At 52.4% G+C, this 25,991-nt stretch overlaps 1 protein-coding gene across 1 annotated transcript in view; it reads right to left on the bottom strand.

Moving 5' to 3' along the window:
• Mkp3 (Mitogen-activated protein kinase phosphatase 3) overlaps positions 1-25,991 on the bottom strand; it is a 61,776-nt gene that overhangs the window by 20,020 nt on the left and 15,765 nt on the right. The window contains exons 2-3 of the mRNA XM_084578252.1: positions 15,769-16,080; positions 14,295-14,480 (exon numbers count right to left, since the gene is read on the bottom strand). Of these exons, the coding sequence (XP_084434378.1) occupies positions 14,295-14,480; positions 15,769-16,080 (498 nt within the window). The remainder of the gene's footprint in view (positions 1-14,294; positions 14,481-15,768; positions 16,081-25,991) is intronic.

Below are 25,991 nucleotides of genomic sequence, written 5' to 3'. Positions count from 1 at the left end.
CAAGGATGCGGGATCGAATCCCGGCCTCGGCGGCTGCGTTTCGATGAAGGCGAAATGGAGTGGCGTCCGTGTGCTGTTCGATGTCAGTGCACGTTAAAGAACCCCAGGTGGTCGAAATTTCCGGAGGCCTCCACTGCGGCGTCTCTCATAGCCTGAGTCGCTTTGGGACGTTAAACCCCAGAAACCAACCAACCATTTGCGTAGTGTCCCAATTTGCACGGTGGACACCCTAGGTGTGGGATGCCCTCCAGCAAGTATAGAGGGCGAGTTTCGGTAAGAAGGACTATAGGGTGAGAAGGGGGGCACTTCTCAAAACAACTTTACATTAGAGACACGACACTGCAAAGCAACTAACTTCTACAGGAACGATCTGCACCCTGCCTGATGAGCAACGGCACAGCAGTTTATACTCCCCTTTCCTGTACCCCTACTTGCGCACTGCCGGTCAAAACCAGCATTTCTTTGTTCTTGCTGTCGGATTTCAGTGCACGGGGCCCCCTAGGGGTGCCAACAGCACTTCTCTTTCTTTTTTTCTTTTTTCCATCAGGCAAAAGAGCACGTCTGATACACTCACGCATGGAGGGAGAGATACCACTAGCTGTGCAAGCAAATCATTCACAGCCCCGATCGTGAATCATAACTCCGGAGTGTCTTTCCCAGTCGCTTCGAGCTCCTTGTTCCGCGACACTCGGTGAAGATGACAGAGAAGACTACACGAGTGGTCTCAATCTCCGCAATCGAAGCCCCTTTCCCCTCTCATTTTCCTAATCGCTAAACCTACGTGCTTCGTAAATCTACAAACAGGGTGCGAAAAAAAAAAAAATGGGAGGCGGGAACAAGGCGATAAGGTGCTGCCGGAACTGGCCGCCAGGTGCTGCCTCCAAGGCCTGGGTATCCCATTACGTGCTGCCGCGCGCGACTGCTGCTGTACCGACGGCAACAACATTACGTAAGGCGCAAGAGGAGGAGCAGGCGAGACGGGGAGGGTGCGTGGGTGGTCGCGAAGCGGCCGCCGCCGGAGACAGCTAGGCGTCGCGATCGATCGGCACGCTGCGACAGGTTGCCGCCGTTCACCCGCCCACTCTGCTCGACGGCAGCGCCACCCGATAGCGCCCATCTTCGGGCAGCAGGCGGAGACCAAACGTAAAGTTGAAGAAAAAGAAAAAAAAATGGGGGGGGGGGGGGGGGGGGGGGTGAAGAACACTAGCCTGACACTAGAATGAGGCAGCACTGCTCCGTGTACTCTGGAGAAGTAACAATAATGATATAAATTAACACTACAAAGCTGCGGAGATCTGCCATTGTTATCCCATTAGCGGCTGCCGGGGAGAGCGTACAGGACTATCCGAATTCGCTACCGTTTTCTTCGAAGCTCGCCCGCACCGAACTCGTATTCGGTTTTCGAGCGTGCGTCCGCTCAGTGGCTTTTCAGGCGCACAGGTTCCTTTCCTCAATTTATTTATTTATTTTTGCAGGGATGCAGCACTAACCGCGCGCTCTCGACGTTACCCGACGCGGACGTTACCTCATTAGCCGCCTTCGTTAGTGCGACTTAAATGCAGCACCCTCGAATTTCTGCTAGATCGTCCGCATCCTCGAGCCGAGGACCTGACATCGTAAAACACTCTGCTGGGCGAGTCGGTTCATTGCGGAATACTTTTAGCGCGGAACAGCTAAGAAAGGGCGAGGACAGAACAGCGCTCTTTCGCGTGTGACTTACCCTTTCTTAGCTGCTTCACAATAAACGTATTCCCTTTCCGCGTGACGTCATCGTGACGCAACAGCAGCCAATAATAACTATATACACTCGCTTCTCTCAAGTCTACTGATTACGTGTCGACGTGCATGCCCTCCATGGAAACGGCCAAAGCGGGTGCATGTTCCTCAAATTATTTCGTCTCACACCTTTTCCTTTCAAGCAAGCCGTAAAATATACAAATTAGAAAAAAATAAAGCGATCCCAGACCCTGTGCTGGGACGCTTGGTATATGGCATACGCGTCGCCCCAATTCAGGTCGCTCTCGTGTTTTCACAAGGCGATGTTCCAGACGTTCCTGGCTGAATATCGATCGATTCATTCCCCCGCCGCACGCGAGATGAACACAGGGCGGTAAACGATGCAAGGTTTTCAGTCGTTTTTATTTATTTTTTTTTTCCTTGCAGTAACTGGCAGTGAGGTCCTTGTTCCCCTTTGAAGTCAATGTCAAAGTTTTTCATCTCCGGTTTACTGCGCCTCTCAATTTGCCCTCAATTTGCCGCCGCTCGCGTCAGCCAACATCAAGGAAAACGATGAAAAAAAAAAAAAAAAAAACGGAGGGGAGGGGGGGGGGAATTAACAGTCCCCGTTCATGTAATGAATGAGCGTCGGCCACTCCAGCAAAAAAGACAGCGAAGAGTAGCAAATCAGCTAGAAATTAAGTGAGAAATAACCCGCGGCAACAAACAGCAGCAGTATCCCAGACAGCGCCGTGAGAAGCAAAAAGCAGGGGAAAAAAGGGGGGAGCCCAAAGAGCCTGTACGCAAGCAGAGGGGAAGCTCGGCGCAAGACGCGAAGGAAATTCAAAGAACAAAAAGAAAAAAAAAAACACAGCAAGACAACCGTAAACAAAAGGAAAGATGAACGCTCCGCGGCGAAGCCAGTCGCGGAACGGAAATAAGCTTCCCGGCGGGCAAAGCCTGGGCGTTCGAACGTGCGGTGCCGAACAATGCAAATAGTGTGCTACCTTCTAGCCCTGAGTCGGCACCTGCAGTGTCAGCGTCCGACGACGACAGCGGACTTTTTACCCGTACGCACATATAGACACACACGCGCCCTCGCGACAGTTTGAAAACAGTTGAGTCGTCGGACACCTGCGCTAACTTTCGCCCACACGTTGGCGCTTTTTACTTGTTAGGGACCTCGACTGACTCTGGCCATACAACCTTCATGGAGCCGTTTGTGAGATTTCTATTTCTTTTTTTTTCTTTTTTGGCGGTCCATATTGTGACCCCGTCCCTGGCGCAGAATGATGACGGAACATCCGATTAGCCTTCGTCTGTGCATGCAATGCAACGTTACATGATGGTGGTTTGAAGTCACACTGAAGATTCGCGCCATGTGCACGGCATCGGTTGGCTGCTACACTTCTCAGATGCTTTTGTATCTGGCGATAGCTGTGCGGCATTGCTCAAGCATAGAGGACTAAAAACAACAGCTGATGGACCGGGACGAGCAGGCTGCAAAAGCCGCATGAGCTCCGGGCTGAGGGGCCCTTCCTCCCCCACCAGGAGAGCGGCTCCATTTTACAAACCAATAAACGCCTTTTATCGCCATTATCATCCACAACTTTAGCCCCATGAGCGAAAAATAAAATCAATTTTTATTAAGGCCGAACCATCTGAGCAAACATATGAATGCACGGGAAGTTGCCAGCAGCAAGCAAAAAACGAAAAGAAAAAGTAGCTAATAATGATGGGAACACGATCGCTGCGCACGTAGCATTCCCATGCACGTAAACTTCACCCTTACAGCTCTGACGATAAGGGGTTGAACAAGGAGAAAAGAGATCGAAATGGCGAGATTCAAGAAACAGAAAAAAAAAAAAAAAAAAAGTGAATGAGAAAGAATACAAAACCACCAAACATGACGCACTGGTACGGGCGAAGTGTCAACGAGCGGTCCAAGGCCAAAACGGCAGGGCGTGGCACCGGCAGCGCAGCAGAGCGCGCCCGGGGCGACGGTGTGTACGCCCACGTCCGCTGCACGCGAGGCATAAAGGACACGAGTATGTGGGAACACACAAACGACGGCAGGCACTGAGCGTGGGCGGCGGACCTCACGCTCCATGCGGAAAGACTACCTGTTCGTTCCTTGCCGCGCTCGGCACTTATCTCTGCCCGCAGATCGTAGACCACTTCTCGCCGAACACGGCCTCGAACTTCGAAGTTGCCTGTTCTTGGTGACCAGCAGTAATACGGCCGCTTAAACGCGCCAAATTAAGCGCAGCGCAATAAGACTATACGGCTAGAAGTACTCGAGCTGATTTCAAGGGACACCACATGCGCCTTTCTTGTTAGTGTCCTTGTTACGCGCCGCCGTTCAATTCAGCATGCCCCAACTCGGCCCTCAAGCCGTTATTCTGCGTATCCCTGACCGCAGCCTGTGTACAGTCACGAGGCCTAAAACCATATTAATATGGAGACCCTTAAGGATCCGAGTGGCTGACCTAAAACAGCGAATACAGAGCGCATAAATTCGTCCTACGGTCGTACCAGTGAACTTCCAAAAGGTCCTTTACGGACAGTGTGGCTAATCTGGAAGAAAACGGAGAAACGATTCCTCTCGGGCCTTCCTAAATGACGTTGTAGTTTGTCGTGCACTCCATTAGCTTGTTAAAGAAAACACACGCGACGTATTTCAAGTTTAAAAAGAGATCAAGTTAACAGTAGCAAGGGGCCCTGAAGAGTGTGTTACACGCTCAGAATGCGGTACTAATCCGTAACTCAATCGGTACAGCGATGTTAGTTGAATAATTAAACCACTAATCCCCTGAATATCTCGGGTAATATTCAATACACTCTTCCCCGTCTCAACGAGTTGCAAGCAAACCACAATGAGCACCTTCATGTACTTGCAGCCGCAGTCACTGCACCAGCTGCATCAGGCCAACAGCGGAAGCATGTTCAGGACTGCCGCAACATCATCCGCATCTTCATTATCCACGACCGCAGCACCGCGAAGCTTCTTCTCCCGCGAGACGAAAAAAGGGTGATCCACGAAAGCCACACCGGCATGGAACACGCAGCGTGCGCGGAATAACTTGCCGAAAAACAAATAAACATGTGCAGATTTACGTCCCCCTTCTTCCTCCTTCCTTCCTGCTCATCCGCGGCGGGTGCAGTTGGGCGAAACGTCCTTGCGGGGGCGTGGGAAAAGTGCCTCGGAGGACATATGCGCCCGCTGACCGACACCCCCGTTTGCATATTTTTTCTCTCCGCGCTCGCTTCAGCTGGGCGGAGAAAGGTGCCAACCAGACGTGTAGGCACCAAGAACACTGGGATGTTAAACCGCTTTTTCCGTTCCTACAAGAAACATGAGCGGAAGAGGGAAGGAAGGAAAGCCTCAATAGTAGCCAGCCCCGCTTTATTCGTTTTCTCAAAGCCGGCCGCGGTACGCACACACAGAGGCGTGGCACGATCTCCAATTCATACACAGCTATGAGCGAAGAAGCCTCGCGTACTGCTGCGTACACCAACCTCGAAATTCCGCGAAAGTGCGGCATAGAAAGCATGCAACATTCATGAGTCGACCGCGGAATTGGGGGAGGCACGACTGAGTGGAGCGGCTGGATCTTTCGTTTTGTTTTTCAGCTCTACACTTTCACCGAAGTCGCTCCCGAAGAGCTACGCGCACACACAGCCAGCACCTTCCTCGCCAGTGCAACTATTTTCAGACGCTTACATCTCGGACGCTCACGCAGCATAGGCAGGGCAACCCCTCCTAGAGTGGCATGCATTACACGCACCGCCACCCGGAAACGACGGCTGAAGCGAACCAACAAGCTTGGACGATGCACAGTAAAGGAGCTGCGTTCTGAAATCTGCCCTGCCTGCCTACCTCAGTGATATGTTACCTGTATTTTGTCTCGCAAGATATCTGCAGCACTGCGAAAGGCAGAGGCACCCCGGTCCAATCAGGATCATGCGCACTACAATAGGTAGTTGCGCTTCTACGTACCTCTCGGCACCCGAATTGGAGGGTATGACAGTAGGAGCACAATTTTCTATTACAGTGCGCAGGGGCGAGAGGCACTTAGGAGCACTTGCAAGGATTCTCCTGCCTTTCGCAGTGCTGCAGACATCTTGTGAGACCCGGTGAGAACAGCGCGCGACTAAGTCATCGGCCTCCCCGCCGGGGTGGTGCAGTGGTAAGACGCCCGACTACTGTGCCGGAGTTCCCGGGTTCGAACCCGACCTCGGCGGCTGCGTTTCGATGGAGGCGAAACGAAGTGGCGTCCGTGTGCTGTGCGATGTCAGCGCACGTTAAAGATCCCCAGGTGGTCGAAATTACTCCGTAGCCCTTCACTACGGCTCCTCTTTCTCTCCACTTTCATTCCCACCTTCCTCCCTTCCCTTACGGCGCGGTTCGGGTGTCCACAGAGCAATTTGCCCCGCCGGGGTGGTGCAGTGGTAAGACGCCCGACTACTGTGCCGGAGTACCCGGGTTCGAACCCGACCTCGGCGGCTGCGTTTCGATGGAGGCGAAACGAAGAGGCGTCGTGTGCTGTGCGATGTCAGCGCACGTTAAAGATCCCCAGGTGGTCCAAATTACTCCGTAGCCCTCCACTACGGCTCCTCTTTCTCTCTTTCCACTTTCACTCCCACCTTCCTCCCTTCCCTTAGCGGCGCGGTTGCGGTGTCCACAGAAAACAAGTGAGACAGTTACCGTGCCTTTCCCTTCCTACAAATAAATCAGTCCACAGAGCAAGTGTGACAGTTACTGCGCCTTTCCCTTCCAGTGAACCAATTTAACTTAACTTGCGCGCGACCTCCAGTCTACGAGATGTGCGCGTAAGGCCAGCGCTGACGGAGAGGGAAAAAAGATGCCGACGGCTTACATAAGGGCGACTCCCCAGAAGGGGTAAGACTTCTGGGTGCCACAGGAAGCCCTCGTCCGTACGGGCCGGTTTAGCGCGCCGGGCGTGGCATGCTACCCCACACCACCCTCGTCAATGCAGGGTAAGGACCCTTCCGTGGACATCGTTGTAGGGGGTGTGCGGAAGCTTCCCCGCACAGCACACCGGCGCCTCACTCAATTCATGCGCTTTACCAACATGAAGAGGAGGCCCATGCCCATACGTATGTGCGCAAAAAGGTCATCCCACAACGCGTCGTCGGATCATGGTATGAAAGGGCCTGCGACCGTTCATCGTCGGCAGCGGGGGGGGGGGGGGGGGGGGGGGGGGGGGGGGGGTTGAGGCGAATTCCCGTCAGCCAGGGATGCGGTGAATCACCGCCACCGCTGGATACGTACGTTCTGCGTTTGCGCACAGCTGCCGCACGATGTTCGGACATCAAAGAGAGATGCCGGCGAGAACAAGTGTTCCTCACTAATTGAGCCCGCTTATCGTATTCTCGCTTTCCGCATCATTTCCTATCTTCTCCAACGGGCCATTTCGCTTCGAGTAAGTGGCTGTCATCTGGGAGAACTATCTCAACTTGTACGTAAAAACTATTCTTACGGCGAACGTCTGAGAAACTCGTCAACCGATGAAGACGGTCGAATAAGCGCCGCCTTCGCTCGGTCGTGAAAACAAACGTTTCCGCGAGTAGGACACCACTTGCGTGGTACGCAATGCCATTCACCCACTCCGCGTAATCGCCGAACCGAGCGGCGTTTACAACTGTCCGTCGTGCGCCCATCCGGCATAAAATGTCGCCACCTCGGGTGAGCGGCGCAAACAGAAAGAAGCCGCGACAAGGATATGGGCACGGTGGTTGTTTAACTGCAAGGGCCCTTTAAACTACGAGATACACCACGCACAGAGGTGAGAAAGGGTCCTCTTCATCATGCCCCATTTAGGCCTCCAATGTTACAACCACCGGCAGACCGAGAACGCACTCGCTGTATCACCACAGCTGTAGAGCACAGCGAATGAACAATATCCAGGAGACAGCAACATATGGCCGGCAAGGGTGATTCGTAAGGAGAGGGGGAGACTTCCCAAGGACAGGACGCATGCCAAGACATGAAGGCAAAGGGGGAAGCGGGGAGACGAACGCTAACAAAAATGGCTTTCCGAGGCCGGGCCCACCAGGCGACGAAGTGATTGCGCGGGGCGAGGCAGCGCAGGGGCCGCCCGCGTGCCAGCATGGAGACATGTGATGGGCTTTTGCGGAGTTTCCGTCCATGGGGAAGTAAGGTCCCGCGAAAAGAGGCGGCCAGAGAGTAGACAAGCGCAAAATGCGCCGCGGACAGACGAAGACCGTAGTGGGAGGAGAGCTGCAGGGAAAAAAAGAAATAACAATAAACGGTAGAGGGAGTAAGAAAAACGTAAAGGCGAGGCAAGAAAGAGGGTGCCCTCACAAAGGCGGCAGTGAACAGCACGTGGTAGCACATTACGGGAAGCGCGGGCAGATAAATAAGGGCACGCGAAGCCACCCCCTCTACTATAAGAGCGTGGGGGGAGAGGGGGGGGGGGGGGGCATGCTGGTTCAGGACGCGATGATCGAGAGCGGCGACTGCGCTAAAAAACGAAGGCTCTACACAAATGCCCTCGAAAAAGCGACGCGCTGATGGCGCAGTGTTGAGGGAAGGGGGCCGATAGAGGCCAGGCCGGAGCCCAAGAATTTCCCAACTACTCGCTGCAGAAAAAAAGAAAAAGAAAGGAAAAAAGCCGAAGGAATACGTGAAAGTAGGAGACTACAAAACGTGGAAAGAGTAAGAGGGGGGTGGGGGCAGACGACGTGGGGTGGGTCGGTCGTCCTCTCCGGCTGTGGTGCGAGGCGAAAGCTTTCGAAAGACGCGACCGTGGGAAAATGACTCCGCCGCGCGACTCGCTTCCCCCTCCTATGCCCCTGCCCCATTCCTACACTACTTGGGTCCCTACTTAGGAAGCCCGGAGAACGCTCCCCCTCCCTCTGACAGAGCCCCTGGGGCTACGACGTTCCAGAAAGCAAGGCGTGCCGCGCATCTTCCGGCTTTCTTCGAAGAGCGTGCAAGATTCGGCTGCCCCTCCCCCCTCCCTCGAAGAAAGAGAGAAAGCTACCGAGGAGCATCGGGCAGGATGTGGGTATTGCAAGCCAACGTACGGAGCGGACGCACGTCGCTTCGCACTACACCGCGCCAAACGCCCTTTGACACTGCTAGCAAGAAACGTAACGCAGGACACAACCTGTATCATTTAATAAAGAGCGCCTTCTGCAGTTCTCGGTAAGCTGCCCGCGTCGGAATTGAAAAGATGCCGTCACGATAACGGGATTCTCCGAGAAAGGTTGGCGTGGGAAGGCAGGCGGACTACTTCGCTGGCGGAGCGACAGTTTTCCAACAGCGGAAGTCTAATAGATTTTTTGGTGCGGCTTTATTGCATTGCAGGAATGCATAGCGACAAAGTGTCAAAGTGCGGAGTTGATGCCTTAATAACTGCCTTTTTACGGACGGGTGGGATTTTGTAATGAAAACCTCCCTGAAGTGCCCGTAAATCACCCGTGCGCTCGACTGGGTGGTAACAGAATTTATTTACGATATAAGCAGAGCCTCCGTAGCATTATGAGACGTCTCGCCGGGTCGTTACACAAAAGGTAAGCAACCGAAGTGTACTGGGAGCCTCTCCATGCGTGCTGCGAACAGCAGCAGGACGCCGTGTCCGTCGGAGCCAGATTACATCATCTCTCCATTGCTACTTTACGCCCTCAGGAAAACTAGCCACCCAAGTAAAAGAAACGACCGTAGCTGAGCCGAGAGTGCGTCTCGCTTTTTCGTTTTCCTCCACCGCGGTGGCTGCACTATCGTTCGGTTCGGCTCTCTGAAGTCTCCCTCTTACTCCCGGTAACCACTTCCGGCCGTCCACGGCACCGCTCCGGAAGTGTACGAGCGCTTAACAGAGAAGCACGTGAAAAGGAAGGGGGGCGCTTGACGCAACTTCCCCGCGCAGAGAGAGAAAATGAGCGGAGGGCATCCGTCAGCGGCGCCTGGTTCTTCTCAGCAAAGAGGAATCGTTAAGAACGGCTGATATCGGCGGCGACTGCCAAGAAGCATGCCATTGCATGTCAATCTCTGCAGGAAGCATTGCAATGGCACAAAGCGGACACGGCTGAGCTCTTTCCCCTGCTTTCGTGTCCGTGTTTGCGTGCGTATGCTTCCAGCGTGGTGATGGTTAACGATATAAGGTACCTGTCAGAGAGCGTAACCGTCTGAAACCAGGGTGTCTAGCAAACCACCATGTTCAATATGCCGTACTTGGTCCGGCCCGCGGGCTTTCGGGACGGCACGAGCCGGTGAACAGCTCTAACATTAACACGGGCAAAGCAAAAACTTCCATCGTATGCGTTAACATTTCTAAAAAAAAAAAAAAAAAAAAAAAAAAAAATATTTTTCGGATTCCCTTTTCCAGGGCCTAAAATTATTACGAGAAAAACATAATTTTAGCATGCTTTTTCTGATATAGACGCAAGAGATCTGCTGTATCGCTGGCGCGGACTCTTGCTGAAGGCTCGAAGCGCGCGGCGGTGGTGTTCACGGCAGCGGGGGCAGTGCTGCCACGGGCGATGGCGGCGGTAGCTCTGAAGGTGGATATGGAGGCAAAAACTAGATCGCGCTTCACTACAGTCTGTTCTATTTTCAGAACATTCCGAGTGCACTCATTCGGAATCATGCTGTGGTCTTTGAGCAAGCGCGAACACAGTAGTCTATCAGCGCCGGCACAGCAGCAGACGACGCAGGGTCAGTATATGACGTCACCAATTGCCTCAACATGGCGATCGCTTTCGGTGGGAGGAGCTAAGCGGTCTCTACTTCAGTCACTTATTTGGAAATAAAGAACGCGTCTAGGGCGCTCAAATTTCGAAAATAAAATAATAAGGCCCAGTATCATCTGCCAGACTGCAATATGTTGATTGACCATGGCATGAACCCTTTATTAGTATTTTAGTTTACGGTGTGCCGACGCGCACAGGCGAGTCAGTCTATAATGAGAGAGGGCGTAGTGGACGGTCATCGCACAGCGCGCGCGCGCGCGCGCGCACGCACACACACACACACACACACACACACACACACACACACACACACACACACACACACACACACACACACACACACACACACACACACACACACACACACACACACACACACACACACACACACACACACACACACACACACACACACACACACCACTCCGTTTAGCCCCCAGCTCCAAAAGCTTCCGGGATCGAAACCGGGTGCCCCGACTCAGTACTCGAAGCGGCCTAAACAATGAGCACGCACTTCCAAGAATACCCCGCCACTCACCAGACCCAACCAGTCGACTAAAACGTAACCGGTGTCAAAGCACCGTCTGAAAGACCACGCGGCTCCCAAGCAATTAGCTGTGTTTCTACCGCGAGGACCATGCGACCGAGAAAAGGAACAAACGAAACCAATTCTTCCTCGGGCGGATTAAACAGACTCGACAACGAGGCCCAGTCAGCTGTATTCTACGAGGTCCATTTCCGATCACGTTTCGAGGCGTTAAAACCAAGAACTCAGTAAACACAGACCTCCTTCGACCGAAATAGCGACTACTCTTCGATGGCGAGAAAGACGTTGCTGCAAGGAACAACATTCGGTAGAATCGGAGGGGGGGGGGGGGGGGGGGGGAAGCAGAGAGAGGCTGGAGTGCATACTTTTCAGGCGGGCGACGTCTGTTCAGTGGAATCGTTCCTGGCTTAGGCACCCACACAGGGCTCTCAACAGCGCTTGATTAGCTCGCACCACGAAACTCACTCCCGCTTAGTAAACGTGGGCCGACCGTGGTTCGAAAACGCCGCGAAGCAAACTCCCATGAAGGACGAAAAATTAGAAGGTCTCTTAGATGTCTCAAGAGGAAAATGACGAAAGCCTAACTTCCTCTCCTACATTTGCCTCTCATTGTTTGCCTTTGATCGGCGTTCGTTGCAGGGCTACATATAATTATAATTGGTTTACAGGAAAGGAAAGGGGCAGTATCAGTCACACTTTTTCCGACAAGTGTGCGTTTGGACGGTACACCATCGCTCCTGTCATCCGAAACGCAAAACAAAGAGGCGTCCGTGTGCTGTGCGATGTCAGCGCACGTTAAAGATCCCAGGTGGTCGAATTACTCCGCAGCCCTCCACTATGGCTCCTCTTTCTCTCTTTCCACTTTCTCTCCCACCTTCATACCTTCCCCTACGGCGCGGTTGAGGTGTCCACATAAAACAAGTGAGACAGTCACCGCGCCTTTCCCTTCCTATAAATCAATCAATCATCGCTCCTGTCGCTTGGCGTTCCTTGGCGCGCGTTCAAGTGTGGCAGATGGCAGGAACGCTAGACAAGATGAGACTTCTGGTTGGTCGCTTCGAATTTGGCGGCTGATGACGTCACTTCTCTGCCGACCAATCAGGTGCGCCGCTCGCGCGGACAGCTTTTGTTGACGACAGTATGAGCCATTAAAGGCTTTCGCCTTAAAACTGTAGACGTTTAAAATAAGCTCCTTGTGTACTTCCATCACAGTTTAAAACGAAGGACACAAAAACGCGAGACAAACGCCAGCCACCGGGTGCGAGCGGTCGTAACCGGAAGGAATGACGCGACAGGCGAGAAAAGGCAAACGAAACGGTCGGTTGCTTCTCGCACGCCGGCCACGAATGGGAAGAATAAAAAATACCCACGCACCTCAGAACAGTGTACGACAGAGGGCGGGGAAAGAAGGCGGGGAGTGTGCCCAGATGCCTCCGCTTCGGCGCTGGCCATCGAGGCACGAGGGAGAAATAAAAACGTCCTCCTCCAGCCGATGACCACGCGTGGATGGTTAATGGAACATGGCCAGCGCACGGAGGCAGCGTGGGAGGTCGCACTTCGCCACGGTGGAAGATGAAAGCAGCTAGAGAGCAAAGCCAGAGAACGTCCCACGCTAAACCACGGGCTGCGCCGCTCTTTCTTCAACGTAGCGTCGCCGAGTGAAACGTGAAGTCGTAAGCTACAACCGCGAGCCCGGAAATATTAAGATGCCGCAAATGGAGTCGAGAACAGTTTGCGTTAAGCCATGAGCGGCAATCGCACCTAGTAGAGGTACCCCGTTTTGCTCCGTCGCCTGAAGGCTTGGCAATGGGTGCATGTGGCTATGCCAGCACGAGCAGTTGGGACCGGTCACGATCAAACCAACTCTACGGGGCCCTACCTGAGGCTGCAACAACAGTCTGGGAACGGGCATGGCACGCGGCAGTAGAACGCTCACCTTGTTTGCCATGCTTAAAGCCAGAAAAGTCGACGATGTAGATCAGAGAGCGCCCATTCTGCAACTATGCGCAAAATTAAGCTTCCCATCGATTAACCAACATCGCTCAACACGCCGCACAAGGCATCTGGCAGCCTTAAAATGCGGCCCGGCCTCTTGGAGCGGCTGATTCACCTTTAATCAACACTGTAGGGTGAACAATACAGCTAATAAGAAATGCTTCCACCACTGTAAGTTGCCCTGTAAAGTTTCGCCCTTCGAAGCGGCGCCCCGAGGAGCAGCACTGCGGCGTTCGGGTGGGCGCGCCGCCTACATTTTTTTTTTTTTCAATACCACCTGTGAAAAGAGCAGCAGCGCCCCCGCGCTTTGCAGTGCGCGCGGATAACGAGGAACTGCGCGCGCGAAAAAACGTCCCGCGGGGCTCTAACTGTGCTTCCCACCACGTTGCCCACGCAATGCGGCCCACACTGGAAACGCCCTCTACCGAGGAAAGGCAAACAAGCCCACGCTGCTCTCAAAAGGCGCTGTACCACAAAAACGCCCACGGAACTCTGTGCACCACTCTCCGGCGAGCGGTTGTGGAGAAGAAAACAACAACGATAAAGTACGCTTCTTCGGCTAAGTGAGGACTACGGGTGGAATAACATTCCAGTAAACTCGCCTCGCATGCTATAGTACGTGCGACTGCAGAAGCTGGTGCCGATATTACGCTTTCTTATTTCGACGTTCAGTCGGATCTTTTTAGCTAATCTGGCTCTTGCTGCACCTTGGAAACAACGGCCGCAACTGTTCGCCCGCAATTTTGCTCGGAGCATAATAATGGCGGCGAGAACATTTTCGTGCTATGTTCTGAAATACGAGGAGCGGATAAAGAAGCTTGTTGTAACGCTCGCTAGGAATGGCTGAACGCCTAATTCGAAGCCCCGAATCTGGACTAAATGTGACTCCCACTGCGGCAGGAGAAATCAGTGACCTCTCAACCGTGGAGACATGTGACATGCCCCATACCTACGGTCTAATAACAGGCGACTGCAACTCAAAAACGAAGCATTGAAAACAAGCCGTGTGTCCCACCGTGCTAGGCCGGCACACAACAACGTAAAGGTGATAATTAAAAAGCTAATATAAATTATTCCCTAGCATTCTGAGCACCTCAAACATAGCGGTCTCCTCTGAAGAGTACCTCTTCAGCTGCTTCTGGAGAGAAAACAAAAAGAAACCAACGAAAAGAAAACAGATGCTTCGCTCGAGTTTGTCAGCGTGGCGAGAACAGAATACGAGTACATTCAAAACGCACATTCAGCTATACGCCCGACGGGCACGCGAATACACGCAACACAGATAAGAGAGGAGTACCGATAAAGGCGATGGCTTGTGGGAAGAAGGAGGCCAGGTTCTGGGACCAATGGTCCTCGATGGGTATCTTCATGTACTTGAGCCCGTGGCCCTCGAATTTGTTGGCCAGGTTGTGTGTCACGTTCAGCACGTATCGGATGTTGTGCCGCTCCAAGGAGTCCAAGTCCAGCGAGTTCTCCTCGTTACCTGCGTCCAAGACAAACACTCGGTCCAGAACTCTGTGTGCCTATAGGACACGACAAATGCTTCATTTGGCACTTGCCCGAAAGGCATTGCTAACACTGCAGCGCCTCCGTTGTTGGCAGCCGCACACAACACCGCTTATCCAAGCCAACGTGCCGCGGCCTCTGTCAGTGATCGAACGGCCCAGTCAAGGTAGTCATAAAGCGAAGAGGTCGCCTCCTTGTAACCTCGGGCGAACTCAATGGCGGTGGCCGCCCCCACCTTACAGCACTGCTTGGGAATGTCCTCGCAAAACCCGCCCCCCCCCCCCCCCTTTTTTTTTTTACCAGGCACGACTCTTTACGAGTCGGGGACTGCGCCCACGTGGACTATCCGGGCTTTGTGGTGAATAAACAGAACCGTACACACCGGAGAGTCCAGCAGCATCAGCGCCGTAACGTCGCGCCAGAGCCCAAAAAGCGGGCTGCCGAGCTGGCCTTCTTCTTTTGTGAACCGAGGTTAACATAACCGTTCCCTGGTACCCAAGCAGCGCCCTTTGTGAGTCTCGCTTTGTTACGGCCACACCTGAAACGACAACTAGCGAGCTCGCAAAGTATATATATATATATATATATATATATATATATATATATATATATATATATAAAATACCTGAGCGTGATTGTCGCATGAAATCGTAAACACGAAACCGGTGCGAAGATCGAGCTTTCCGGGCGGAGCTAGCAACGCTATCATAGCGGCGGACCCGAATCGCGTCTTTGGCAGTAAACCGGCCCCATAAACCCACCCTGGAGAAAAACGCGAAGTGCTGTTTAAACCCAGAGTGGTGAGCAACCCGAGATCGTAGACTGATGGGCGAGTTGGTACGACATTCTAGGAAAAAAAAAAACAGTTATTAGTTGTTAGTCAGCGCTGTGTCTCGTCTCTTTCTCCCTCGTGTTTGTGCAGGTGCGCTGCTCTTTTCCTAGAAACCCGAGAGTGGTGAGACAGTTTCTCAGTCGAGAGTTGCATTAGATATTGTTTCTCCGAGCACCAAAATAAAAACGAAAAAAAAAAGTGTTCTCGTTTACAGAGAAATGCATCTCCGTCGCCAATTCGAGACGAGGCTATCGCACGAAGCCGCACGAGTGACGACAACACTCTTTGTGATCGCTTGCTCTGGCGAACTCAATGGCCACCGCCCCCACCCTACACACGTCACTAGGGGTGCTCGTAAAACCCACCCCTTTGTATTTCATGCATTTTTATTTATTTTATATATTTTAATGGAAGCCAACACTCGAGCCCTCACCCAGGAAGAGGAATGGCACGATCTGCACGGGGAAGGGCGGGTCGGCGCCGCCAGGGCTCTCGTCACGGGCCAGCCCGCTGTCGCAGCGGTCCGGGTCGTCGCGAGGGTCCTTAGGCGAGCCGCACTCGGACGACGACGAGATGCGCAGCGTCTCCAAGCCCAGCAGCGCGCGCGTCGTCACCGACACGGGCGCCACCACGCCGGGGGAGGGGGGCAGAGGGGAGGGCGTCGAAGAGGGCCCCGCCGAAGTCGCCTGCGGGTCGCCCAAGTCGCACCACTCGGGGTAGCGCGAATGGAACTCCGAGAAGCCGCCTGCAAAGACACACACGACAACGAAGGGGTCAGCCACCTTCGAACTACTTCAGCGCACACTTGCAGCGAACAAGGGGGAGGAAATTGTGAATCGTCGTCTACTTGGCACGTATTAAATCCACGCACCCATCCGAGGTGTTTAGGGCAATACCCCAAAGAGGAAAACAGTGTGAGTAATTACTCATAAGCATGCAGCCATTTTGCCACAAGCTGTATTACCTTTTTGAGCGCACGTGTTGATAAGTATTTCCCCATATCACTGAAGCTGCGGGAGATTGAATGGTCCGACAGAAGCAGACAAAATGAATAGGATCCTTTCCATAGCTTGTATTCAATTTTCAGCATTGTCCGCAGCATGAAATCGCATATTTCGACCGACCGTGGCAATACTGTCGACCGCGTCGCGGCGCCGATGTGCCCGGGGCTCGCAAAGCGTCCGTTCACATCGAGGTATGTCTTGCTTCGCGTCAGCCAAAGCATGGGGTTTCAGTGCAGTCACGCAGGTCACGCGATCCTCGTTCCTGAGTTCACTGGCTGCAGCCATACTGACAACGTCGATTCTTAGACGAGCTATGACACTCGAAGAGTACGGCCACAGTGGTACATGACAAATCACTATGAACGGCTTAGAGAGGGCTTCTGCAACACGATCGGTCGACGCATCTGTGGGAAAATAAACCGCAAAAAAAAAAAAAAGAAAAACATGAATGTGGTTTAGCTTGTGGTTAAACCTGGAGTTGCGCGAGAGCTGGCTTTTGCACATAGTAGTTTACTCTATGGTTTCAGCTTTATTTATGCCATAGGGGGCACTTTTGACCACTAAAGTGCGATGAGGGGAAAGCCTGTATCGCGCGGTGGTCCGAAGCCCTCCACTATGGCCCCTCTTTCTCTTTGTTTTTACTCCCACCTTCGCGATGACGCAATAGCGTAAACTACCAGTCAACATATAAAGCACTGCTTTTACCGAGCGGTATGAACGCCCTCTGTGGCTTATGGGTAACGTGAATGCAAGGGTTTTGGCAGGCTGATTGTGATGTCACCCTCCCATATTAAAGGAGAGGCACGAGTTGGCAGCTCCTGCCAAACGTAATGTCAGGAAGCCCTACGTCCAGTCAGTGCTCGGTCATGTCAGCTGCCAGCTACTGCCTCCCACGACTACTACTACTACTACTTCTCTTTCTTCTTAGGAAAGGCACCGGACAGGCACGGCGAAATGGCAAGGCTGTGGCCAATAGCTATACTGCGTGGTGCCGGACCACGAGCATCGCGACGGCGCTGCATCTGGCGAGGTTAAAACACGACAGCCCGGATACCAATTTTGGTCCGTTCATTCACATAAATGTAACAGGACCTTCAAGGACACACGTGATGAATATTTTGGCTTGTGTTCGCAACGTGTCGTTGTTGCTCGCCTCTTACTACCAAGTCATGTTGGCGGTTAGAAATATGGCGTCGGCGTGGGATGTCGGCAAGCCTCATTTCCGAAACTTTGAACAGACGTCGGTCAAAGCCAGAATTGTCTGCGTTAGCTAATAAATGTGTTGAGCACACTTAGCTGATTCCTAGTCGGAATACGTAGGGATAGTTATATGAAAGTCGCGAAGCCATTTGGCACGTAAATGCAATACTACTACGTAATAATAGGCGACTAGACAATCATGTTCTATGCATGGAGGCTGAACATCCCGTTCGCACCAATTACTGCAACTGCAGGTACCATACGTGCTCCCCCGCTGTGATGCTACAATGTTGCGTCGCCTGTGGCTACGAGTGGCGTTTACAAACGCCTATTCCATCTCATCGGAATGGCACTGCCCAACGACTGCGCAGATACTTTGTGACTGCCCTCAGTTTGAGCGTGCCTACCTGGCTGCTACACTCAGCCGCTTGGACTCTCACCCTATTACACAAGCTAAGATTAGGGGCCCTTGTACGATACCTTCATCATGAAGGAAAACATTGAAGGAGCTCCTTAAGTTTTCAAAGGACTCGGGGTCAAGTTCAAGACGTGTACGCTCTCTACCCCCTTTAACTATGGATCTCTAGACATGTGAAAGACTCCTTTCTTTGGCGCTCTTTCCTTCTTTTTTCTCCCTTTGTTCCCCTCCAAACGCGTAGGGTAACTACTGGGCATTGCCTAGTTAACCTCCCTGCCTTTATAATATATTCTCTATGATGATGATGGGAAAGGAACTTTCAAAAGGGGTTACAGCCCCGACGGCAGGCCGCAATGAAACTACGCGCCACTCAAGCCTATAGTCGAAGCTACTGGTCCTAACGATGGAATCTGTCATCGAGAATCGGCCTTATGACATGTATTCGTGATGTTAGCAGCGAAAGCGCGCAAAAACCAACGTTCGTACATTTCGCAATCAGGTACCGATATCTGCCGCTGCAGACTGCACGTGATTCTCCCAAATGTGTGCAGGCCTGTCAGCGCAGGTGAACGCGAGTCTTCAACACCACTGCCCCCAGACATGCGGAGGTCACCCCTTTGTTGGGTCTGTGCGGTTGGCTCACCATTTGGCCTGCAACAACCCCGCTGAGCGGAACAGTTTGCCCGCTCTGGAGGACGGCACAGCGACGCCCGTCTGCAGAAGACTGGCGCCCCCGCCATTCCGGCTTCGATAAACAAACGTCTCCAGCGTGCTCGTCTGCTCCCCCTTCGTTGTCCAGACGCCACAGCAACGACGCAAAGTGGACGACGACAATACGCGGCTGAACCAACGCCTCCCCACGGGCACCACCCCCTCCCACTCTTCCACCCCTCTCTGCATCCCGCCGCTCGCGCACGTGTTGGCCTGAGCCCAAAGATGAGCCCCCTCGCCCACGGGAAACGACGGCCACAAACAACAAAGCAGCACGGGCGGCGTGAAAAGGAAACGCCACCGAGAAGCAACGCCATCACACGAAGGCGAAAGCGAGCACTAACACACAAAGACGACCTCTAAAAGAAGACTGCGAGGCACACCGGCGATCACGCGGCATTTTGATGCTTATCTACTTTCTCGCCAGCACACAACGAGAGGAGTAGACCATACAAAAGACGAGAGAGAGAGAGAGCAGAAAAGAAGAGAGAAAGCAGTGCACGAACACCACGGACACGCTCCATATGAACGCACGCACTGCTCGCATCCGTCCGGCGCTCGTTTTACGTCCGGTTTGGAACTCATAACACAACACGTGCTCGGCCGGTCGTGGGGGCGCTCACGCAGGGAGGAGGGGAGGAAAACACCAAATGCAGACGACGACGCACCATCGACTTCCGGTGCCCTTCGGCTCTAGAGGGTGTTGGCTGCTGCCGCCGGAGGGCAGCGGGCCCCACGCTTTATGCTTGTCTTCTCTTTTCCTCTCGCCCATCAACGCGTACGTCTCTCCGCGTGACGTCACGCGTCGGCGGCAAAGAAGGCGTCTGGAGCGTGTCGACGGGACGTTTCTCGGGCCCGACCACACCAGGCCTCCGAGACGGATAGGCATCAATGCCGTCGCGACATGTGTAAGTGTATCCGCTCTCTGGTGCCCGACGATGGCATGGACCGCATTCTTGAGAGACTGCCACAAAGACAGGCTCCCCCACATGCATGATCTCGCCAGGACGTCGCCATTGCTCGGCCACGATTACGAAAAAAAATAAAAAAATGGTGGCATCGTGAGAGGGGAGTAGGCGCCGCTGCTGTTGGACCGCCACAAACTGCGACTTGTCTTGAAGGAACCTTCTTACTCCACGCGCCCGTAGCTTTGTCGCTTTTCCACGCAAAAAGGCCCGCACGGTGCACTACTGCGTCAGGATACTGCTCTTCCAACAGTGTTTGTTGTGGCAATGAGTTGTGTCCGCGAACACCAACCACACTTAGCAGTGTGTCAGAATCGGGTTTTTCCAACTACGGGAAGCCTGGCTTCAAAGGCGGAGCTGCTCCTGGCGCGTATAAACGCTTTCCGAGTCGCACCTGCTAACACCTGTCGTGCCGTCAACATGGCAGCCGAAACTTGCTGAAAGCGCCGCTCCATCCCCACGACCGCAAAAAATAAATGGGGGCCATAACATGTATTGCATTCGTTTCACTGTGATGAGATTCCCAAGAAAGGTAACATTTTTCTCTCGTCATTCTTTATTTTTCCACGTAGGGTCTTCAAAATAGTGGTGGCAGGTTCCACGCGTTTTGCGGGATAGGGTAACGCTGCGGAGAACGTCTGCTCCCGTCAACTTCGTCCGCATCGATTTGCAACGAATGCGACGTTCATTGTTTCTAGTCCCCACCATTGTTATCTCACTTTCTTTCCGCTGCCCTTAAAAAACGGTTTCTTTCATCGAAAGAGGGGATAAATAGAACACGGAGGAATGCGTTTCTACATCACGCTCCGAGCTCGCGAAAAATATCTATTAGACAGCACACGAGGGAGGGGAAAGCGGTGTTTGCATCCGGAGGCGCGCTCGTTTTACCAATGCAACTCCAGCAGCCTAGATTGAGAACAGCAAAAGGCAAGCAAACAAAAGATGGGAACCCGAGCGGCGCTGGGAGTTGTCGCCATCGCTGAGCTGGCAGTCGCGTGCTGACGGCGGCGGCCGTGCATCCGAAAGACGATACGACGCACGCCAGATGAGGCGCGCGTCGCCACGCACCCCGCTGCTCGTGCGTGGCGACACCGGCCTAAGCATGCAGTAGCGTGCAGCGCGACTATGCCCGAAATCGGCGGAGCAGCACTGGGTTTCGAAGGCGTTCTGGTCGCCCCATCGATCAACCAATCAATGAAACCAAACAATCAACTTTCATATCCCCACAAAGACAGCGAAGACGTTCAGACCAACTGGGCAAGCTCCTGGCACCCTCTGTAATAATTTCACAGTAGCACTACTGATATCAGCACTATAAACTAGTGACGACAGCACTAGCTGTTCAGGTCTACCTTGACTCCCGCCTACGGGGTACAGGAATGGAAGCGATTTTACTTTTGTAGAAAAAAACAAAACGGTACAAAATTTAACAGCAAAATAGCAAAAAGGAAGACAGTGAGGTATGGGGCGACAGCTTTCATCACAATGCGGAGAACTTCGAAGAGGAAGGGGGTGGCACAGGAGGTCGAACATTCAGGCTGCTCGGAAAGACAGCGCGCTCCTTCGTTGGCTGGGGTCGCTCTCCAGAGAAAAACAGGCGCACTACCAAGCAGATGGTAATGAGCAACATGGCAGCTGGTCTCGCTTGAAAAGCCCACTGATCGTTTCAGTATGCTCGGGCCGAGGGAGCGAAAGGAGATATATGGTCGCCGAGATCGGCGTCAGCGTAGGAGTGACGACAACTAGCGCAGCGCTGGGCTTGAAGGCCTTCCTGGGTCCCTAGCAGAGAGACAGATGAAAGTGTCAAAGCCACTCGGCTGGCACCGAATCGGCCTGCCGCTTCACGCGAATGTCTAATGCGGTGGTCCGATCGGCACACAAAGCTCACTATCCAACAGCGACGGGGCGAGTATCTAACAAATAAATAACAATGATCTGAGACCGACCTACGGACCCTAATACGTAGAGTTTGGGTCTAAGCTAGACGAAGAGTGATTACTTCACATCTACCAACCAGCTATCGAAGCAGCCGTGGTCACACAAAGGCTACCAACGCCAGTGGCCAGCCCAGGGTAAAAGAGGGGTTCTGACACTAAACCAACCCCTCTGGTTACTCTGACCAAAGCTAACCCACCGTGGCTGGTGAGGAAGACGCTGGGAGGGGCCAAAGTTAATTACCCGACCATCACTCTCATCATCCCGACCATCACTCTCATCATCAAGTGATGAGGAAAGCAACTGGTGAAGATCAGGTGACGACAGGTCTGTTGAATGATGAGATCGTGCTAGAAAAACTGGCCATCCTGTATACGATATGCCTTATGACCTCGTACGCACCGGAACCTTGAGCGGCCGCATTATAATCCATCGGGAAGGGGACGTCGCTAGTCGAAACCTCAGTGGTCATTGCGAAGTTTTGGAAAGCGCTAGCTTAGAAACAAGGACTGAACAACACACCTGATGAAGCGCTAATAACAAAAACAGTTTTTTTTTTTTTTTTTTTCGGAACCACATCGATATATGAGTACACCGAGACGTCAGATCATGCGCGACAACGGGGCGGTGTCGCTTTTTTTTTTTTTTTTTGCACCCGCGCCTAGTGCATGAGAGAAAGACAATTAAATGTCCTCCAAAAATTTGCAATGGAGTAACAACTAGCCCCAGCATTAGCTCTTTTATATCAGCAGTCATGCCGGCAAAACAGAATCAAGGTGCTCAAGAGTCATACGTAAATATACTGGAAGATATTGATGCATGCCGGCTGCACCGCAACCATAGAGCTCCCTTTCCACCACCGAAGCAGAGGCGGGTGAAATGACGGCCTACAAAAGATAAAACTCAAGCGGCGTTGACCTACCGTCCTAGCCCCGTAGGGCCAGGAACTGCCACCCTTCCCCATCTCCCAAAATCTAAATGTGGAAGGCGGTCGGAGAGGGAGATACGACAGTGCTGTTCACCGCGTATTTACAGGGCAGGAGGTGTATCAGAGAAATCGACTGGAAACAGCTGAGGACAAGATCAATGGAAAATATATCAGTAAAATGGGATTCGATTAACTCATGAAATGAGTTCCAAAGTATTATTAATGACCTAGGCAGGCAGAGAAGAACGGTGCGTCTAAAATTAATATGCAGAAAACTAAATCAATATCGAAAAGTCCTGGATGGGAACAGTAGTTTACAATATGCAGTGCCGTACTTAGGACAGGTGGTGACCGCACACCCGGCCTACGAGTTACTTATAACTAGCAGAAAACTTTGGAAGCACTGCAGAGATCTGCGTTGCAGAAATGAGAAAGCATGTGCGTTGGTTGCTCTTAAGTCGCTCCTAGAGTGTCATGAGTCAGCATTTTTGAGTGACGCGACTCGGCGGTTTTGAGAGTCATGACTAGACAATAGTCAATGTAGTGATTAACTTACACAAGTCATGGATGCCATAGTCAAGCTCAAGCACACTGGATCTCCTATCTGACTGACTCATGACAACTGTGACTCATGACTAAACTACAATGACTCACATGACATGACTTGGTACGAAATGACATAAGCGATGATGACTACCTATCTCACCTTAATGTGACGTCATATTACAGGTTACATTTTGCTTCGCGTTCTGGCAAACATCGCCAAGAAAGAGGCTATATTTGGCAAGTACTCTCAAATCATGCATGGCAGCTATAAATATCCCTCAAGATGAAACACAGTTGTATTTTACTCACCTATAGGAAACAAACGTGAATGAAAAAGGGTTCTACTTAAGCTGAGGAGATGGCTATGGAAATTAAAATGGCAGCGTAAAAGAGACAGGAAGTGCGCAGTGTGGGTTAGGGAAAAAATGCGAGTTTATTTTGTTACCAAAATCACGAAAAAGAAATGGGCATGGGAAAGGCATAAATCCGAAGACACGGTAACAAATAATTACTGACTCCAAGGGAAGGAAAGCTTAGCAAGGGGTGGTGACAAACAGTTAGGTATAGGCGGATAAGTAAAGGAGTGCATGGGGACCAAATGTAAGCAGCTGACACAGGACCGTGATAATTGGATGAATGTAGGAGAAGCCTTGGTCGTATACAATAGTAGTCAGGGTGACGACGAGCTTCGCATTGCTGGCCCACAAGAGGCGCCCGGTGTCAATGTTTTGTAAGAACGAAAGACGAAAGGTCATCAGCATATTACTATGGCCGACCATCTCATGGACGCGTTAAACGAGAATCGAAAGGCGCAGAATCAGCGACCGACGTAAGGACAATGGAAAACGGCCTATCAGTATCAACACTAGCGTAGCCGTCATACTTGTTTGTTCATCTTTTTTCGTCTGTATTGTTACGATTACAATGGGTATTTTTGTTCTACAGACAGCGTGAAAGGGGATGAGTGCCAAAAGCATGTGCAACTGCGCTGTCACGAGATACGCAGGTGGTGCGAGGCAAACGCTCTCTCACTCCAGAAAATGCGGTCGTAAGGGCTTGTAAGTGTGTTAGCTGGTCCGTGCGATGTAAAACTTTGAAGCAGTGAATCCGCCGTCTGGTTATAGAGTTTGAGGCACGTCCTCGCGCGAGACATTAGCTCGGACTCGGGTTGGCAACGCTGTATAAGAACTTTACCAATACGTCATCTGCGGCAAGCGTGAACGAGAGGGGCCCTAAACAAGGCTGTCGAACGAAGAGTGGCGCACAGAGGGCATGCAAGTTCAAGCAGCAATATAGCACGTGCAAGCACGGTAGACGTCACGATAATAGGTCGATGCCACAACATTAAAAGTAGAGAAGCCTGGGTAACTCTGCTGCGAAGCAACGTCCCCGCTGACCAGCAAAAAGCCGTCCGCCTGGCGGCTGAGGCCGCGAATAACCAATGTATATTCGCCAGTTCTTAGTCGCGGAGGTTCCAGCCCCCGTTCCTCAGGCCTGCGAGCCAGGAGCGACGAGTAGGGAGCCTCCTAAATCGGTCGAAATTAAAGTTTTAATCATCATAATCATCGATGTCACTGGGTGCTTCCTCTGAGTGGCGTTTGCCGCGCCCCCTTCTGCAGTTGTATCCGAGCGCAGTGTCTGAGAAGCGCGGGGAAACGTGCCAAGACACTCTCGGCTTGCAGCAGCCAGACTGTCGAATGCGCGATCAAGGAAGCGATTCTCGTGGCAAATAACGCTGGAGCCGCAAGCACCAATTATGACTACGTGAGCGTGCCGAAGAAACAGGGGTAGTTCGAAAGGCACACATATCGGTGTTTTTTTCTACCGCCTCCAAAACACTCTGAAAGTTCGATACACCGACGCTGTTATTTGCATGGCGCCTGAGTGGAACCCGCCACTCGGCGATCAGCACCACAACGCTGTAGCCATTTAAGCCATGGCGGCCGGTGGGTGTAGGGCACCGTGGTCAAGGGTGCGTACATGTTGCGTAGGTATAGGTCAGGAAGACTCCGCCCTCTTACGAGCGAGCCTACAAAGAAAGATGTCACGCTGCGCCTGCCCGATTGTGGGCGTCTATGCTCTTGAACTTAAACGGGGAGAGGCATCCGCAGATGAGAAAAAAAAAAAAAAGAAAAGAAAAAAAGAGTGAAAGCCCTACACTCGTTAAAAAAAGTCGCTCACCGGATTCGTGCCTGCATTGAACTCGTGGAACCTAGCACAGTAACATGTGTTGACTGGTAAACACTGGCCGTTTTTCTAGGAACAAAATTGTTCAGTACTTATCGTATCACGCAGTACTGAGGGAGGCCAGACAACACAATTCGCGAACCTTTTGAATACGTGGAACGACCGCTCGCTGCTGCCGTCATCATACGAAAATAGCTGTAGCGCATAGCCAAAGTCACCCGAGCGATTCCTTGGTGCTCCTGCACAAGGGCAAACAACCTACTTTACAAAATTTCCCAGCTTTCACAGCGCTTTCCAACGCTTGCCATTGACAAAATACTCAAAATAAAGCCTCATGTTGCACGCGCAGCTCGCCGTCGACGGTCAGGCAGGGGATCGCAGCGGCCAACTGTCTTCGCCGTTCACAACTCGACAGCACTCCAAACATGTTGACTTGCCGTAGTTGGAAGACGAGCACATCATCACATTTCCAGCAAAGCGACCGTAAATATTAAGAAAGCAAAGGTCGAAACGGCGCGCCTGCAAGCAATGCCAGCAGAAATCAAACCACAAAAACGACCTGGAAGTCAAAATCCACGTGACAGAGCCTCCCGTGACGCAATGTCCGCCCCTTCATTCATTCATCACCGGTCACTAGGCTTCCCACTCTGTCTCGTCTCGCCCTCTAACGTAACCCAGCAGCTGGGAGAAACATCACCGTTTTTCGGAAAGCGAATGAGAAGGCCGGACAAAAAGGACACGCAACGGTTTGTGACAATTTTC

This window comes from Amblyomma maculatum, chromosome 9 (genome assembly GCF_055883805.1).
Source record: "Amblyomma maculatum isolate TAMU_Amacu chromosome 9, ASM5588380v1, whole genome shotgun sequence".
Classification (NCBI taxonomy): domain Eukaryota; kingdom Metazoa; phylum Arthropoda; class Arachnida; order Ixodida; family Ixodidae; genus Amblyomma; species Amblyomma maculatum.
The sequence above is the reverse complement of the archived record's forward strand: the minus strand, read 5'-3'. Positions and strand labels throughout refer to the sequence as shown.